This window comes from Mus caroli, unplaced genomic scaffold, assembly GCF_978045245.1.
Source record: "Mus caroli unplaced genomic scaffold, Mus_caroli_1 scaffold_7, whole genome shotgun sequence".
NCBI lineage: Eukaryota > Metazoa > Chordata > Mammalia > Rodentia > Muridae > Mus > Mus caroli.
Window position 1 is genome coordinate 66,158,399 of NW_028227262.1, and position 18,710 is coordinate 66,177,108.

At 48.5% G+C, this 18,710-nt stretch overlaps 1 protein-coding gene across 10 annotated transcripts in view; it reads right to left on the reverse strand.

Annotated features, from left to right (window-relative positions):
- Positions 1 to 17,864, reverse strand: part of Dctn1 (dynactin subunit 1) — a 34,132-nt gene extending 16,268 nt beyond the window's left edge. For 8 of the 10 annotated variants that reach the window (XM_029478536.2, XM_085840512.1, XM_029478532.2 and 5 more), the window contains exons 1-4: positions 3,713 to 3,788; positions 1,044 to 1,289; positions 693 to 771; positions 495 to 529 (exon numbers count right to left, since the gene is read on the reverse strand). In XM_029478536.2, the coding sequence (XP_029334396.1) occupies positions 495 to 529; positions 693 to 771; positions 1,044 to 1,289; positions 3,713 to 3,745 (393 nt within the window). In that variant the 5' untranslated portion in view covers positions 3,746 to 3,788. Of the gene's footprint in view, positions 1 to 494; positions 530 to 692; positions 772 to 1,043; positions 1,290 to 3,712; positions 3,789 to 17,797 lie in introns of those variants that run through there. The other 2 variants (XM_029478533.2, XM_029478535.2) reach the window with 2 other exon arrangements.
- Between the last annotated feature and the right edge of the window lie 846 nt (positions 17,865 to 18,710).

Below are 18,710 nucleotides of genomic sequence, written 5' to 3' on the forward strand. Positions count from 1 at the left end.
TGAGGGAAGTTAGGTAAGCATCGAGCCCTGGGCAAAGAAGGGTCCCCCGAGGAACAGCTTCTAGGATATTTACCTCCTGGCCCAGAAAAGTTAGAAGCCTACCTCCCAACCCTCTGCAGAAGAGGCACAGCGAGCTAGAAAGGGCCATCTGCATGCATCTTACAACACTTGTGAACAAAAGAGCTGCTTCTCCCTCCACACCCCACCTTACCCTGCCCGAACACCCTCCCGCCTTGGCATCTTTGGATACCAGAAGATAGGAAGCTGTCTACACATGTAACTCAATCCTATCCGACCCTAAACATCTAGACTCCAACACTTCCACCTTTATTCTGGCCCTAATGTTACAACTCATACCCGGAGGTGCCCCTCTTGGGGAGGTTAGGCTACTACAAGCCTAACTCAATCCAGACCCATCTACTGCTTCCACCTGCCCAGCCTGGGCCTTCCTCCCTCCCTCTCTGTGTCCTCCCTTACAGTGCCAAGCCACTCACCAGTTTGCTGGTCTTTGCAGCTGCATCAGCTCCCTCTGTAGAAAGCAAACAACAACAAACACTTATACAGAGGGGAAGGGGGAAGAACCCACCCTCTGAGTGGGATGGGAAGGACAGAAGGAAAGAGAGCAGACACCCTGTTATTAGAAGGGTGGGAAACCTGGCTGTGAAGTGGCAATGCCAGGGTGTAACTAGTACCTCTCTTGAGGACCTTTGACGCAGAAGAATCAGGAGTCTCCGGGGAAGTAGTATCTGCTCCATCTTCAAATACTTGGATCTGAGGCCAAAGAACATACTCAATGCAGTCAGATCAAGAACGCCTATACCACGGGTCCCTCCTGAGCTCCCGAGCAAGCTGGGGTACAGAACAGGCTTGATCTTGCCTTTCTCCCAACCACAGCCTTCATCCGACTTAGGAAAAAGGACACATTAGCAGCACAAGCAACAGATGTTTGTACAAGTGAGCATGTACTCACACAAACACACACACACACACACACACACACACACACACGCCAAATGCGCACCCAGGCTCGCACCATCAATTACCTGGGACTGGCGTACAAAGATGCCGTGGCCTTCATCACATGTGAAATACTTCCTTCCCTGGACAGTGCCATCATTTTTGCCTTTTGCTTCATCCAGGATCACGCCCACCCATTTGCCAGTGGCAAAGAGTGTGGCTCCAACATAGGCCACAGTGCCTCGGTGGCCCTTCCCAATCACCTCCACGCGGGAGCCAACCCGCAGGGGCCGGGCGCTTGCCTCCGTACTCATCCTGCTGCCACTCGGCGTCTGGAAGAAAGACATATGCCAACATGGTCAGTCAGAGGCTCAGGACAGCGTCCTGGACTGAGAAACCACAAGTCACGCCTTTAGACTCCATTCTCAGGGCAAAGTGAGCCTACAAACTCCCCTCTGAAAAACATCAGTGACATGTTCAGAACTTCCCCAAAGCCAGGTAGGGCATATGTCAAGGACTTCAACACCCGGGTGGTTGAATCAGGAGGCGAGTAATGAGTTTGAGGCCAACCTTGGCTATATAAGGTAATTTAAAGGCTAGCCTGGGCAACATAATGAGACCTTGTTTCAAGAAATGTTTAAAAAGCTTGTTTTGATAGCTCACACATGGAATTCCAGCATTTGGGGAGCTGAGACAGGATTACCATGAGCTTGAGGCCAGCCTGGGCTACCTGGTGAGCTCTAGGCCAGCCTGGCCTACAGTAAGACGAAACTCTAGAAAAAAAATGTCACAAAAGTGAACAATAAGAACAATCCATTTTTTGTTTTTTGGTTTTTTTTTTTTAGAGACAGGGTTTCACTGTGTAGCCCTAGCTGTCTTGAAATTCACTCTGTAGACTAGGCTGACCTCAAATTTGGAGATCTGCCTGTCTCTGCCTCCCAGGTGCTGGGATTAAAGGTGTGTGCCACCACAGCTCAGCAATAATAATCTTAAAAAAAAAAAAAAAAACTCTAAAATTCTCTAGAATCTACTGAAATTTTTTAAAAAGAATTTATATTTAAATTGTATAACAAATTAGGATTTACTGATAGATTTTTGAATATCACCATATGGCTGCTTCTAGGGTGTACTGCCCCCAAGGAAAGGATGTAAGAACAAGCAAACAACTCAATTCAGACCAGGCTCCCCACAACCCTGTCCCAGGAACCAGAACTGAGAAAGTTAGCAGCTCAGTGGTGGCTCTCTCCACTGTCCTCTGTCTCCCTGAGACTCAAACCAAATGCCTTTCTCCAGCTCCTCCACCCTCCTCCACCCTTCTTCCTCTTCCTCCTCCTCCTCTTCTTCCGCCTCCTCCTCCTCTTCTTCCTCCTCTTCCTGTGTGTGTGTGTGTGTGTGTGTGTGTGCGCGCACACAAACCTTTTAAAATTGTTGTCACTGTTCTTTAAGACAGAATCTCAGTACCACCCTAGGCTGGTCTAGAACTTGCAGTCCTCCTACCTCAGCCCCCTGAATGCTGGGCTCACAGGCACGCATCAGCACGTCCACCTAGACTTCTCAGAGGGACAGAACTGCACCTCTTTCCAGGGCCACAGCCGCCACCGTGCCTTGCTTATATGATTGCTGTCAGTCCATCTCCATATCTACCTGGCACTGCTAGACTGTTGACTACAGCCCATTCACCAGCACCTTCCTCAGGGCCCATGTCCTATTGTCTGCTCTCCCCCAAACCCTGCAGGCCACGGTGTCATAAAAAGAAGAGCACAAAAAAATAAACAAAATACCTCAAATTAGCTCCTTACTGTCCTCAAACCCTGTCCAGTAGTTCATCTGGGCTGGCAAAGGTACAAACAAAACGCTGTCCTTGGGTCGTACCCAGATTCTTACATATCCGTGATGACAGAACACACAAAATTAGGTCCCAGATCAGACCATGATTTGGAAGAAAATCACACCTAAGCCATTTTTAGCAATAGCTGTTCCATGAACCAGAGAGATTGTAGCAAATAAATAAGGCAAGAAAATGTGACCCCCATGGACCTAAAGGCTCGGGGGAGGGGTCTTTCCTGATACCCCCCAAACACACACACACACACACACACCACAGTTAGCTTCAGAAAGGAGCCCTGCCAGAGCCTGGGAAGTCAAACCCTTCCCAGCTGTCATTCCCTAGCCCCTCTCCTCACAAAGCCCCACCAGTAAGGTAAGGACAGAGCTCCTAGGGATGTGGGGACCTCAAACTATACCAGGGACAATGAAGAGCTCATGGGCCTGACAATAAAGGAAACTGCCAATGATATCAAGGCTGGACACAAACTCAGAAAAGACCCTCCCACACCTCCCAACACGCCTCTCAGAGTCAGGTGGCTCTAACAGTGGATGCAAATCTAACCTCACAGAGGAGAGAGCAGAGGCAGATAGCAGGGCATCTGAAAAGGGCCTCACAGCTAGGCCTTCTGACCCCCAGGCCAGTCAAAGACATACTGGACCCCTCAGAAATCCCTGGCCTCAGAGCCAGCTGGAGTCAGAGGTCAAGTCTGGTTGGGCCCCAGTTAGGACCCAACTGGGTGGGTGGGTGGGGTACCCTGTCCAGCCTGCCCCTGTCAGTGCTCTGAAGGCTCCTCAGAAGCCCAGTATGTGAGTACCTCAGCTGAGAGCCAGCCTGCCTCCCCAGCCCCCACACAAGTGATGTCCACAGATACCCGGCCTGCTCCAGCAGCCCTCCCAGGGCCATCCCATATTGACTGGGGCCACTTACCCGACTGGACATGTGCCTCTTGCTCTGGGCCATGTTGCTCACCCGGACTCTACCCCCTCCCCCAGCTAGCCAAAGACAGAGAAAAGGCAGAAACCTAGGCAGGAGGGGTCAGGGTGATGGGCCTGCATGGACGGACGGCTCAGAAGCCATTAGCCACGGACCTCCCTCCGTCCATGGTCCTCCCTCTGGAGGGGCAGGAGCAGTGATGGGGCTGAGGAGTAAGTCCCTTCTACTGCCCAAGGATTCCTGAACCCAGAGACACTGAGCCCCGCTGGCCAGCTGATGAGTCTCACTCTGCGCTAGTGCTGCTCTAGACTGTCAGGAAGCGTGCTGGCCTCTGGGTCCTAGTGCTCCCCTCCTTCACAGGAACCCAGGGATGGGTCGGCAAGAAATCCTCAGCACCAAAGTGCAGGCAGGGTTCTGGAGCCCTGACACTTCTTCCCTACCTGTACCCCTCACTATCACTGCCCCCAGCCCCAGAGAGTGAGGCTTCAGCAGGTCCCCAAGCATCAAGTGCCACTTCAAAATGATCAGCACTTCATCAAACTGCCTTCACAGGCCTTCTAGTCCCTTCTGCTGCTTTTCTGTGTCACCCTACTAGAAAGATGTCTGGACTCGGGTCCAAATCCACACGACTAGGGACTCGATCTCTGTCTTACACTGGGCCAGATAAACAGTCCAGGAGGGGCAGAGATAGAAACCTGCTCACCCAGAGAAAGCCATGAGTCCCCAGCTCCCCACCCCTACAACAGCAGAGGTCCCCACAGTCACTCCCTCCTCTGCCTGTGTCAGGCAGGCTCTGATCCCCAAGATATCACACTCAATGGGTTTATTAAAGGTAGTTTTCAAAAGCTAAGCACCTCACTGTCCCCTTGGCCCAAGTCCACTTTACCCAGGTCCTCATCTCTTTTATCCTTGGCCTTGTCTTCTAACATCAGACTCAACAAACCAACTTATTTTTATAGTTGTGTACTTCACAAGACTCCTTAGCTGTGTTATATTACCTTCATAATTTAAAAACAAATGGTGTTATTTAATGAAACTACTAATTCTAGTGAGAAGTTTCCACATGCTACCTCATTTATTATTCACAGGTCAATGCCTAAGGTCTTACCCCGTAAGCAAAGTTGGCCTGGGGTCTAACCACTGGATCCCCTGGCTGTAATGTGGACCTAGATCCCTGAATACACTTGTCTTCCTTCACTGACAAGACTGCAATTTCTGCCACTCTGCACACTTGCCTAACACAAGATAATGCCACAGAGCAGTTCTGTTAGGTGATGACCACCTGGAAGAACGCCATAATGAAGCCAGTCCCTTTATATGCTACATTAACCTCTTAACCACAACAGTCTCTGTACCTTACTTCTGCTCAGAACCATCAGGATCCCACCTCTGCCTCCCCCGCAGTGTCCAGGTTGCTCTGCCTTCATATCCACCCCAGCCCAGACAATCATACTAAACCCACTCAGAGTGCCTACAATCTACAGAACACATTTCAAAACATCACTTTAGGGCTCGGCAGATTGCTCAGTGGGTAGAACAGAAACGGGGGCTAGAGAGATGGCTCAGCAATTAAGAGCACTGGCTGCTTTTGCAGAAAACATAGATTCGCCAGGCGTGGTGACGCACGCCTTTAATCCCAGCACTCGGGAAGCAGAGGCAGGTGGATTTCTGAGTTCGAGGCCAGCCTGGTATACAAAGTGAGTTCCAGGACAGCCAGAGCTATACAGAGAAACCCTGTCTCGAAAAAACCATTAAAAAAAAAAAAAAAAAAAAAAATATATATATATATATATATATATATATATATAGGTTCATCCCAGCACCTACACAGAGGTTCACAAGTGCCTTTAATTCTAGTCCTAGGGGATTTAATACCCTTTTCTAAACGCCAAGGGCATGGTACACACATGCTACACAGACATACGTGCAGGCAAAACATCCATACACCATAAAAAACTTAAAAAAAAAAAAATTTAGGACAGGGGTTGGAGAGATGGCTCAGAGGCTAAAAGGTTTTGCTCTTCTTGCAAAGGACCTGAGTTTATTCTGTTACCATGGTTACCTACAGCCATGCTGTGCCACTCACAACTACTTGTAACTCCAGCTCAAGATGAGATGCCTCTGGCTGCTGCAGGAACCTCTATTTATGTGTACACACACACACACTTACGTTAAAATAAATCCTTTTTAAAAATAAAAATAAGGACTAGAGAGATGGCTAAGCTGTTAAGAACATGTCCAGCTCCTATGTCTGAAGACCGGAGTTTGGTTCCTGGCACCCACATCAGGTGGCTCTGGGAATCTGACTCCTCCGACCTCCCTATGCATGCACACTGTGTACATGTTCACATAGAGACACAGCCATACACAATGCAAAACAAAGAGCACCGACCACTCTTCCAAAGGTCCTGAGTTCAAATCCCAGCAACCACATGGTGGGTCACAGCCATTGTAATGGGGTCTGATGGCCTCTTCTGGAACGTCTGAAGACAGCTACTGTGTACTTACATATAATAAACAGAGAGAGAGAGAGAGAGAGAGAGAGAGAGAGAGAGAGAGATCCTGACTTGAAACAAACAAAAAGGGAAAACAACTCTTTAAATTTGCCAATAAATGAACACACACACACACACCTGCTTAAAGAGCATTTAGAACAGCATCTGTACTGTAAATAAAAACTAGCTATGAACACTGTCACCACCACACTGGGTTATATCACAATAACCCAGAGGCAGGCCAGGGATGGCCCAGACAAGGAAGCTGGGGCCTAGAGACCCACTTTCCCTCAGGTTACCCAGGTGAGTGAGGACACAGCTGCTCCAGAGCTCCTGATGCGTCCCACAGCCCCTCACTGTCCCACACCTATCTCCAGGCTTCCAGGGCCATGCTCTAAACTGAACTACTTTCAAAATACCTGCAATCCCAGCACTCAGAAAGCGGGAGGAGGGTTGTGAGTTCTAGGCCCACCAGGGCAACAGTGATAACACAGATGTAAGAGCAGCCTCCCTGTGCTCTGAGCACACTGCACATGAATATACACTCCTCCTTGAGGACTGTTTATTCTACCGAATGGAAATGTCTGACACATCTACTCAATACTGTAAGACTCGAGGAAGAAAAAGCACATTTAGGAGTTCCAAAGAAGAGCTACCTGGCAGGATACTGGAGACACACAAACTGCATGGACAGCCTGGCAGGATACTGGAGATATACAAACTGTATAGATAGTAAATAGGGCACAGGAGAAAGGTGAACTGGGCCTCAACTTAACAGAACTTTCTGTTTGGTTTGGGGCTACCCAGAAGCCCTGTAAGTTATGAGCACTTGACAGACAGGGATCTCAGGCATCTGCTTGGGTTCTTCTGTCAAATCCTAAAGCCTTCTGCAGGGAAGCCCACAGCCTTTCAGTGCAGGGAGTCAGGTCCTTCATGAACAAACACTGAGGTGCATGAGGAAGTGAGAAGGGTGGGCAGGGAGTCTAGCATCCGGCAGGATAGACGGACTGAATCCAGTGATAACAGCCAGTAGGCCTTGCTCCTGAGCTGTGGGGTGGCATAGCAAGACTGCTTTAGGAAGATCAAACATGCAGGGTAGAGTGGACACAGGAGCAATCTGCAAGGAAAGGCAGGATTACAGCAAGCGTAAGCTGCAGGGTGAGAAGGGAGGTGGAAGCAAAGACAGAGAGGGGGACAGAGCCAGAGCCAAAGGGATCCGAGGAGGCCGTGACAGATGTGATGCTAGGAAAGGCAGCAGGCTGGCATGCATGGGCCCCACATTCAGCCCTGGATGCCGCAGCTCTGTTCTCGCATTTCCTCGCCTGCGTGACTCTGGGCAAGATGCTTACCTTACTGAACCACAGTAACACAATCCACACAAAAGAGGCGTTCTCTATCTCTCATGGATGTTACAAAGAATAAGGAAAAGCAGCCAGCAGCTAGAGAGCAAGCCTTACTACACCTTGCAGTACACAGAGAGACCAACTCATTACATCAACTCCCGACCCCTAAAAGGATATATAACAATGCCTGACACAAACTGTGCCCAGTCGGGTATAGGTGCCTATATGTGTATCCACACATCAGTGATGACCTGCTCACAGCAGAAACTCCAAAGCTGAAATAAATGAAGGTAAAAGTTAGCAAATGAGGGGCCAGACAGGTGGCTCCGTGGCTAAGGATGTTTGCAGCTATCAATGAGGACCTGAGTTGGTTCCAAAACTTACACTGGAAGGCTCCCAACCACCTATAATTCCAGCTCCAGGAAAGCTGACTCTTCTGGCTTCCTCAGACACACATACTTCCACCATGTACACACACACACACACACACACACACACACAAATAAATAGTAAATATTTATAGAATAACATGCAAAAATAAAATTAACAAATGAATAAATAGCTGGCAAGTTTTTAGGTATGAATACCAATACTAGGATGGAGGCTATGGAGAGTGTTCAGTGGGTGACATGTCTGCCACACCTGTGTGAGGACATGAATCTGCAGTCCCATCCCTACGGAGAGTTGAGAGGCAGAAATCCTCAAGAGACCCCGTCTCAAACAAGGAGTAAAGCAAGGACCAACAGCACAAGCTTTCCTTTGATCTCCATAAGTGTACGGTGGCAGGTGTGTGCCTGTACTGACACACAGAAATGTATGAGCATGCGCACGCGTGCTCACTCACACACACACACACACACACACACACACACACACACATTGTGCATACACAAAAGCATTAAAAAAAAAAAAAAAAAAAACCAGAGAAAAGAATGAGAGTCCAAATGTTAAGAGACTAGAGAAAGGGAAACTGGAGATGTCCTTTGGGCCTTTCCTGGGGCAGATTTACCTGTGCACACTAAAATGTGTTTTGTCATCTGTTCCCACGTGGACCCTGTGAGATCTGTGCTTGCCAGTAGGTAAGGAATGAGGAGAAAGAAGGCAGGACTATGAAAGCCAACATGAGGAATCTGTGATGAGCCATTCAGTCATTGAACAACGCCCCTGTCCTCCCTAGGACCCTGTTAACACAGGGCTGGGGAAGGAACCTAGTAAGGGTATGTGTCATCGCTATTATTTTAAGCAGGAGTGTGTGTACATGCATGTGTGTGTGTGTTGTTGCAAACTGAACTGTCAACCTCATGTGCATGTTAGGCAAGCACTGTACACACTTAGCCCTTTTAAAACTTTTTTATTTATTTGTGGGCAGTTTTAGAGGAATGTGGAGACAAGAGGTCAATATCAGGTTTCTTTCTCAGTTACTCTCCAAACTCCCACTGAACCTCGAGGTTGCCAATTCTAGCTAGAATAACTAGCCAGCAGTCCCAGGAATCCTCCTGTCTCTCCTCTCCAGTTCCTGGATTACAGGTGTGCACTCATGTGCCTTGTTCTTTTGCATGGGTCCTGGGGATCCCATCTAGGTAGCTATTCTTGCATGCCAAGCAGTTACCAACAGAACCATCTTCCAGGTCTTGTACTATTCATTTTGAGACAAAAATCTCAAAAAGTTGCCCAGGCAGGCCTTGAACTCATAATCTTCCCACCTCAATCTCTCAAGTAGTTAGGACTACAAACCTGACCTACCAGGCCAGTTTTTCAATGTTATTTCTTATACTTATGTGTAAATATACTATTTATTCCAAAATAAAGTATTTTAAGCAGTGCAGGTTCACTAGAACACTTGCCTAGCATGTGACAGTCCCAGGCCCAATCCTATCAAGAAAAGTTTATAATATTGTCAACAGAAATAAGAAGAGGGGTCTGGGAGATGGCTCAGTAGTACTCGCTGTATAAGAAGAGGGGTCTGGGAGATGGCTCAGTAGTACTCGCTGTATAAGAAGAGGGGTCTGGGAGATGGCTCAGTAGTTAGTACTCGGTGTATAAGCATGAGGACCTGAGCGCAGACCCTCAGAACCCACTAAAACCCGGGCATGGCCGTGCACGTCTGTAAAACAGCGCTAGAGGTGGAGGCAGGCAGATCTGGAGCTTGCTGGGCAACCAAGGAGACAGTCTGCTGTCAACCTCTGGAGTATACACACACACACACACACACACACACACACACACACACAGGCACTATGATTAATCAAATAAGACTGTATTACCTCCATCCATGAGTGATCCTCAGCCTCTGAGTCTGTCACAAGCCTAGCTATAGCTCTACAGGCACCTGCTCTTGCCAGAGCATTACTGGGCCCCTGACAGTGTCCCACAGGACTCTTCACATTCCCTTAACAGAAAAACAGTCCCTGGATTTCTAACTCATTTTCCTCAACAATATTAAATATGCTAAGCTATCTAGAATAGTGGAAGATGTACTCAGTATCTGGTAACTAAGTAAGTCTTAGAGAACTTCCAGAACACGGACACAGGCAGACTGGAGGCGAGGTAAGAAGAGCAGGTGAGGATGAAAAGCCACGTTGCTCACTCCTTCTGTCGTTTCTACCTTGTCTCTACCAGCACCCCAGTATCCCTCATACTCAGATGCCTTTCGTGTTTCCAAACTTTAATCCTGGGCTAACCCCACATTCTGCTCTCCAGAAAGGGCTGGTCTGAAAGGTGGGCAGTCTGACAACAGGGCCAAAGTGTCTCTGAAAAGCACCAGCTAAGAAGAACAAATGTGCACGCATGCCCAACAGAGAAAGGTCTGCTCCCTCTGGGGGAAGCTGACTGGAAGCTCCAGTGAATCCAGCAACATGTCATGCACGGAGCTTCTTTTGGTCCTGGCCCTACTCCAATACCTGTCTTACTGATCTTACAGAGATGAGAGAGCATCCTAAATGGACTGTCTTCACCTGTCCAGATTATTACCCCCAGAAATGTCTGCATCACACTCCCAACCTGAATGGAGCTCTCCCCACTCCCAAAGGCCCCCTCACTCTAACAAGTACTCAGGGATTTCCAGACCCACCTCTAAGATCCAGAAAAGAAGGCTGCAGCTACACAGTACCCCTTCACTTGTCCTGATAAAGGAACCTCTGCAGCCTAACACTGAAGAGCAGCAGCCCTCTCACCGACAGAGTCCCACTTGTCTAGTTTCCAAGCAGCTTCCAGTTTAGCTCTGTCCCAGGAATCAACCAGTGAGATCCTGGCACTAGGACCCAGCAGACAGGGAGCACTGAGACTGCGCTCTACTGAGGTAGATGCACCATTTCACAACTTCAGCAAAAGCCAAGGCAGCCAACAAAGGCTCAGCCACCTCAGCTGTGCCTCTGCCGCTTGGGCGGCTCACCAGCCAGCCTCTGAAGCAGATCATGCCATCCTTTCTTTTTTAAAACCCATGTCATCACCAGATCATAACGGAAATCAATCTCCTCAAACCATCATGCAAAGGCAAAGGCGTATCCATAGCAACCCCAAAGGAAGGACACAGAGATGCTCCAGTGGCTGCAGCAAAAAAAAGAGGTGAGTTTGTTTCTCCTCTATCCATGCATCTACCTCTGCTCGCCAGGGGCAGGCTCTGCCTGCAGATCTCACCCACAATACCAAGTGGGAACACTCAAGGTGAGCTAAGACACCCCCCTCCCCCAACACGGGAGTATGGGAGTATAGGATGGAGATGAGAGCAAGGTCTCAGGTGACCGTCTCACCCTGTGATATCTGACAAGCAGCCACCAGTCACTTAGCTTTCTAGACAAGATGCTGGGAAATCACTCTAGAGGTTTGGAATTCCTCTGTGGCAGTGACAGGACCCCCCCATCCCCCACACACTAAATCTCTCCCTTCTCTGATGCCTTGGGATAATGACTCCCATTTCTGCAGATACTCATCAAACATGAACGCTAAGCCTAACAAAGCCCAGTATGCCTCAACTTTCCTTTCAATAAAGCAGCAATATGCTCTGACAGGATTGTTGTGCAAACCATAGAAGGGCTTGGCAGTTCAAAGCTGGCATGGACCATATAGTGAGTTCTCATGCTACAGAGTGACACCTGTCCCCCCCTCCCCTCTCTCTCTCACACACACAGAGTCTGACAGCACTTAAAACTGAACACGGCACTCATTAAAAGGAAGCCACTATCATTATGATGAAGATGAAGAGGCCTATAAGCATTGGACTCCAGCTCAGACAGGCTCCTCCACACTCCTCCACACTCCACACGGCTTGTCTAAGGCTCTCTCCTTACTCTGATCAACTGCATCTAGCTTCTCTCACCATATCTAAGCACCTGTCCTGATGGAGCTCACACTGGCCACCTACCCCTCAGCCAACAATCTTGCAGAGAAAGGCAACTGAACCTCTTAGGTAAGAATCCCTTTGCACACATTGCTGCCTCTTTCCTCCTGAATCCCTCCCTCCTCCATTCCTCTGCACCTCACCTCCTCTTCTGAGGACCTTCATTTCAGTAGTACCCTCTGCCGGTTCTTACACATCCCCACAAAAACCTGCCCTGGCCTCTTCAATTCTAGGAACAACTATTTCTAGTCCTTACCGTGTCCACAGAATCTATCCTTCCATTGTCTGCCAAACTGTGAGTTTGCAGCCCTCAGTGCCATCAAGCCCTGCATCTTCACACTGCTCCACTGGAGTTAGTCCCATTTTCAGAGTGAAAGCACCCTGGTAACCATGGCATCTTGACCCCCAACCCCCAGATGTACTTGTCAAGCTCATCCAGTGTGTCTATCCTGAAGCAAATGAAGAAGGGGGCTCCCTCTCACCCTCGGAATGTTCTCCTTCCCCACTTCCTGGGCAGCCTTGCTCATATGCACAACCATCCCTCACTCCTCTGTCTGCCCCTGCCTTCTGTAAGTGTGGCTGGAAGAATCCATCCCCCTTTACCAACTGCCTTCTTCTACCAACCCTCAGCAGGGACCCTTCTGAAACTCAGACCCACATTTGTACCGGGTTGCTGGACATCACAGACCACTCAGGTTCAACATGCCCCAGCACGCCACAGTCTACCTAAGTTAGATAACTGAGTCACTGTTAACAACCCCTTCTTATTTGGTTAATTCTGCCGCCACAGCCTCTCTCCGATTCATGTGTCCTCTCCATCCTGTTGGCCTAATTTCACTTCAGCCTTAAAACACTTCTGTTACGGTAAGTCTCCCCATTACATCCATTTTAAGTCTCCCAATATCCTGAGCTCAGACTCTACTCCTTCAGCTTTCTTCCACGGCCAGCTTCCCAAAACACAGTCATGTTATCCCTGCTTAAAGACTTCTTGTGTGGGCCAGGGAGGTGGCTCAATAGGTAAATGCCACTAAATCTACCAACTTGAGTTTGATTCCCAGGACCAACACGGTAGAAAGAATCAGCTCATACAAGCAGTCACACACACACACATACACAGAGAGAGAGAGAGAGAGAGAGAGAGAGAGAGAGAGAGAGAGAGAGAGAGAGAATATATATAATAAAAACTTTTTTTATTAACTTCACTGTGAACAACAATAATCTCTGCTTTGATGCATGCCAAAGCTCTCCCCTTCTGGCCGCTTGGATCTACTTCAAGCCCTTTGCCCTGCAAATAAAAAAGAGTGTCACCAGGACCCCACTCTTCATCCATCACTACTTAGGTCAACAGTCATCTCTTTCCTGAAATTCCCCAGCTTCTCCCTGGAGAGCCTGTTATTTCCTTTCTGCCCTTGTATAGACACCTTGGACAAAGTTTTGTTACAGCACCACACTTTACTGAAAATACTGCCTACCATCTTCTGTCCAACCTCCCCCTAAGAGAAAGAGCTTTACCCCAAAGTGTCTAAGCACTGAGCACAGTGCCTTGCCCAGAGAGGTACATAATAGTCAAAAGTTATTGTGCCAGCCAGACTCCAGGCGTAAGATCAGGGCCAGATCAGAGGAATGACCCCAACCTCATAGCCCATAAAAGCAGAGCTGGAGAGCTGACTCAGTGGTTAAGACAGCACTGTGCAACCACAAAGGCCTAAGTTCAGGCTCGAGTACCCACTAGCAAGCTCAGCACTGTGAGGGGAGAAGACAGTATTGTCGGCGTTTGCTGGCTGCTTCAAGAGGCCCATAGTGAGACTCTGTCTCAAACAAACAAATAAACAAACAAACAAAGGAATAAGAGTGTTAGAGAAAGCTTCCTTCTTTGACCTCCAGGGATGTGCACAGGGACACACACTCAGACACATATATGCAGATATCACACCACATTCACACATACCAAAAAACAAAAAACAAACAGGCTGGAGAGATGGCTAGTTAAGAGCACTGACTGCTCTTCCAGAGGTCCTGACTTCACAACCATCTGTAATGGGATCTGATGCCCTCTTCTGGTGTGTTTAAAGATAGCTACAGTGTACTCACATACATTCAATAATTCTTTAAAAAACAAACACCACAGGGTGGGGGGAAGTACATTTGTACATACATACCCCCACACACACACACACACATACACACAGCAGTGCATGAAGCTCTTTCAGATAAGCACCTAAACTCATATGCTTTCATGGTAAAGGAACCACAGACCAGACAGGCTCTAAGTAAAATGCAGATCTTCTGAGAAGGAATGTTCTTCAAAAGGCTCTAAGGGCACCAAAGTCCCGCTCTCTGCTGCAGAAAAGCAGAGAAAGGTGAGAATGCACACCTCAACTAATACCACTCAACACCAAAAAAATATCAATAAGCCAAAGCCAGAATCCCAAGATGGCAAGGTCCCTAAGAAACATCTGCGTCAGGCAGTCTCTTACCTTGTCCTGGTCACACACTCTGATTAACAAAGATCACTGGATTGATAGACCACTGGCTCCCAGAACTAACTGCTGTCCTGGGTGACGGAGGACACTGAGAACCCAGTTTCCATCTCCCCTGATACGCAGACATCTGCCATCCCCTCCATAACTCCCTAGCCTCTAAGCAGACCACGGCAACTCCGATCTTTGCTAGCCTCCACCTCCAGGCAGCCACAGCCACTGCTGGGGCTGTACAGAACCCGGAGGCGGCTGTGGACGCTCTTGCGATTCTCCCAGCCCCTCTGACTCCTTCCGTTCAGTGTCTTCTCCTCTATACCCTCACGTCCAGCCAGGCCTCGCTCACTACCCACACCCTTCCTTTCTCCATTCTTCCTTTCTGCCATTCCATAGCTCTGAAGATTAGAGCAACTCATTTCTCCTTTTTGGTGCTTCTTCATCTGCTGCTTGGCTCACCTTACAGGAAATTACATCAAGTGAGATCATGCCCAAAAAAGCTCTGTGATCTACACAGTTAAACATAAAGCCAGGCACTACTGTTCTTATTGTCGGTCTAAATTATTGGTTTGCACGCAAACTCCTGGCCTCTCCTCCCTCACTTCCCACCACTTTTGACAGCACAGTAAGGTGAATATTTCTCAAACACTGCTCTTTTCACGTGTCCATCCACCACCTTCACCACGATCGTCTAACGGTCCTGGGTTTGGTGTATGCAGTCTCATCTGCCCCACCAAGGCGGCTCCCAGTGCTTTCTATAGTCTTACACACCACGCCCACCTTTCAAAGTCCAGCTAATGCTCCACTACGTAAGAACAGAGACAGATTTAAGAACGAATCTTCTTAAATGTGATGAAAGAATTAAGCATTGATTCAGTTTGAAGAAAAACGCTGGGAATATCTGTCATCTGATGCTGGAAGAGGCAATGTCCCCCTCAGCTTCCCTCAGTGTTTTCCGAGGCAGGGCCTCTGTAGCTGAAACTCACTGAGTAGCCCAGACTGTCCCCAAACTCAAAGAAATCTTCCTGTATTTACCTCTCAGGGGCTAGGATTATAAACAGGTATCACAAGCCTGGCTTAAAAGCCAACTTTCAGTTTTATTCTTGTTTAAGTAGCCATGGCTGTCCTGGAGTTCAATATGTAAAGTAAGCTAACCTCAAATTCACAGAGATCTGCCTGCTTCTGCCTCCTGAGTGCTGGGATTAAAGGTATATGCCACCTCACCTGGTAAGAGTTAACTTTTTTTGTTTGTTTGTGTTTTTGAGACAGAGTCTGTCCATGTAGCCCAAGCTGTCCTGGAACTCACTCTGGAGACCAGGCTGGCCTCGAACTCACAGATATTCACTTACCTCCCAAGTGATCCCAAGTGTTGGCATCAAAGTTGAATACTACAAAACCAGGCTCACTCCTGGTAGCTCCCATTTTTAATCCCAGCACTTGGGAGTCGGATCTCTGAGTTGAAGGCTGCCTGGTCTACAGAGTGAGTTCTAGGACAGCCAGGGCTACACAGAAAAACACTGTCTCAAAAAACAAAAACAGAGCCGGGCGTGGTGGCGCACGCCTTTAATCCCAGCACTCGGGAGGAAGAGGCAGGCGGATTTCCGAGTTCGAGGCCAGCCTGGTCTACAAAGTGAGTTCCAGGACAGCCAGGGCTACACAGAGAAACCCTGTCTCGAAAAACCAAAAAAAAAAAAAAAAAAAAAAAAACAGCACCCAAATTGAGTGTTACCCACACCTGGAAAGTCAGCTTTTCCTTGGTTTAACTCTAAGAGATAGCCTAGACAAGGACAGACGCCACAGGGTGGCTTATACTAAGAATCCTAGCAACTGGGATGTTCAGGAGAAGCAGGCACTGAAGGCCAGTTGTGGCTACACAGGGACTTTGAGGCCAGCTTCTATCTCAAGGGGGGGGGGGCATATCTAGTTATTTCCCCATTATTAGAACTGTTCAAGCCTGATTGCAAAATTTGCCAAACTGACAAGAGTATCACATATAGAGGTCAGCTACAGCAAAGGTGGCTGCGTTTAGAAGCCCAGCATTGAGATGAGAGGAGGCTGAGAGGTCTTCTTGTCCTAACTCCTGGTTTAAGGGCTGGATAAAGTAACTAACCCAGGGCAGTAGTTTGTTCTACATAGCAGGTAGCAAAATGTGTCTGTCAGCTAAGATCTTGTCCCTGAACAGCATCACCTGGGAACCTGTTACAAATGCAGACTAGATAAGAGCTATATTTTCACCAGACTCTATTAAACTCACACCTCCATTAAAGTAAAAAACCACAGGCAAACACTGTTCCTTTACAATGGTTCTACCTCGGGAACTGCATTTCCAAAACGGCACCAGACGTTAGGCAGACATGACCAACACTCAAGCAAGCAAGCAAGCAAACAAACAAAAATCCAGTATCTCCCTGTCTATTTGGGGAGATTACGCGCATATATATATATATATATATATATATACACACACATACACACACACACACACACGCCCTAGTTAGAGACTCTTGAAAAATACATCCAGCATACTAAAAGTTCTGAAATAGTCTGCTGAGAAAACCTGAACTTTCAAATATATATATATGAATGCAAAGCACCTTTTACATAATAAAGTTATGGAGCTGAAGAGCTGGTTCAGTGGTTAAGAGCACCTACTGTTCTTACAGAGGCCCTGACTTCAGTTACTAGAACTACAACTGGCCATAAGCTCCAGCTGCAGGGGCCTGACATTTCTGGTCTCTATAGGGACTTACATCCATACATACTTTCTTTTTTTTTTTTAAGGTTATCCTTATCTGTTTAAATACAGTACAAGACAGGCTTTGACAGCACAGTAGGCTAAGAACGCCAATTTCTGACACAGTTCTTCCATTCTCAGTACCTTTTAAGTACACCAGGGTAACAAGGGGCCAGCAGCCGCTTGCAGCTCTCTGCGCTGCTGTAAATGGATTTCAGTCTAAAGACCTGCCTCTTTGAAATCAGCAATTTCGCATCTGTGTGCTTTAGCTGTCGTCCAGCCCACAGTGACGAGAGGCGTGTGTACAAGACAACTACACAAGGATCGTTTTGTAAGCCTAGTTGGACCCCAGGACAAGGCATACTCACACATCAAACGCATTTCCAGACACCCCCCCCCCCACGTCTGAACCCTCTAGGATTAACTTTTGTCTTCATTTAACACAAATTCCTAAACACGTGCCCACAGAAAGCCTGCGCTCAGTTCGGTGTCACAGTAAGCAGGGGCCCCTGGCAAATATGAAGGAGAGTGGGCAAGCCTGGGAGAAGCGCTCAGCGGGGCCCCAGGCCTGCCCGGCCGCCCGCCCGGGTGCCACCCACCCTTCGAGCCCACCAAGCCCTAACCCCGAGTCCCCGCCAGCTCCGCGCGAGCTTCGGGGCAGCTCAGCAGACAGTCGGCGGGGTCGCCGCCCGCGTACCTGCTGTCAGGGCTCCGCGCCCGGATCGGCCCCGCCGCCGCCCGCCGCCCCGGACTTGCTGCCCCGCCCCGCCCCGCCCCACGGACTGCCCTGCGCGCCGCCCGCTCCCGCGGTGATCCCCAAAGCCCTCGGGTCCCAGGAAACTCTAGATTTCTGTGAGCAGTCTCCTCATTCCTGCTGCCTCGCCCTAGCTGACAAGGTCTCGCCAAGCGAGGCAGAGAAAACATCGATAAGGCACTGAGCTAGACACCTGCGGCAGGATGCGTAGATGTGATCATGCGCATGCGCACTACGTCTGGGAAGTGGCTTAGGACCGCGGTCGTGAGGCGGGGCGGGGTGAACGCCCTCTGCTGGAGGAGGATCTTAGGGGAAGGATTGGGAATTTTGTTTTGATCTCAAAAAGTGACAATTATGGACTGGAGATCGGGAGAGATAAATTAAGATGTCCATCCCCCTTTTTCTCCCCTCTTCAGCATTCCTCAACCCCCACCCCCCAGAAACGGAACTGTCTAGAACCATTGCTGTCAGCAGCATTGAGGTGCGTCTTTTCAATGGAGGTGGTATAGAAAGTTTCAACAGTCCTTTTGTCTTCAGTGGCTTATTGCTAGCTTTTGAGAGTTAAATGGCTTGTTAATACTAGCGACAATCCAGTACTAGACAGGATGAAGCAGGAGGATTACCCCGAGTTCTAATTTAGCCTGAGGTACTAAGGTACCAAGTATACAATGATTTAGGCAGGCATGAAGGAAGGATCAAGCAAATGTGCAACTCCACAGGAGGAGGAGTTAGGATTTCACAGACCAGTTCCAATTCCTCCTTCAGTTTATGAGCTGTGTGAAATCCTGTGCTGGTAACAGCCTCTCAGTATCATGTCCTTATTTGTAAAATGACTGTCAGTGACAGGATCAAGAAA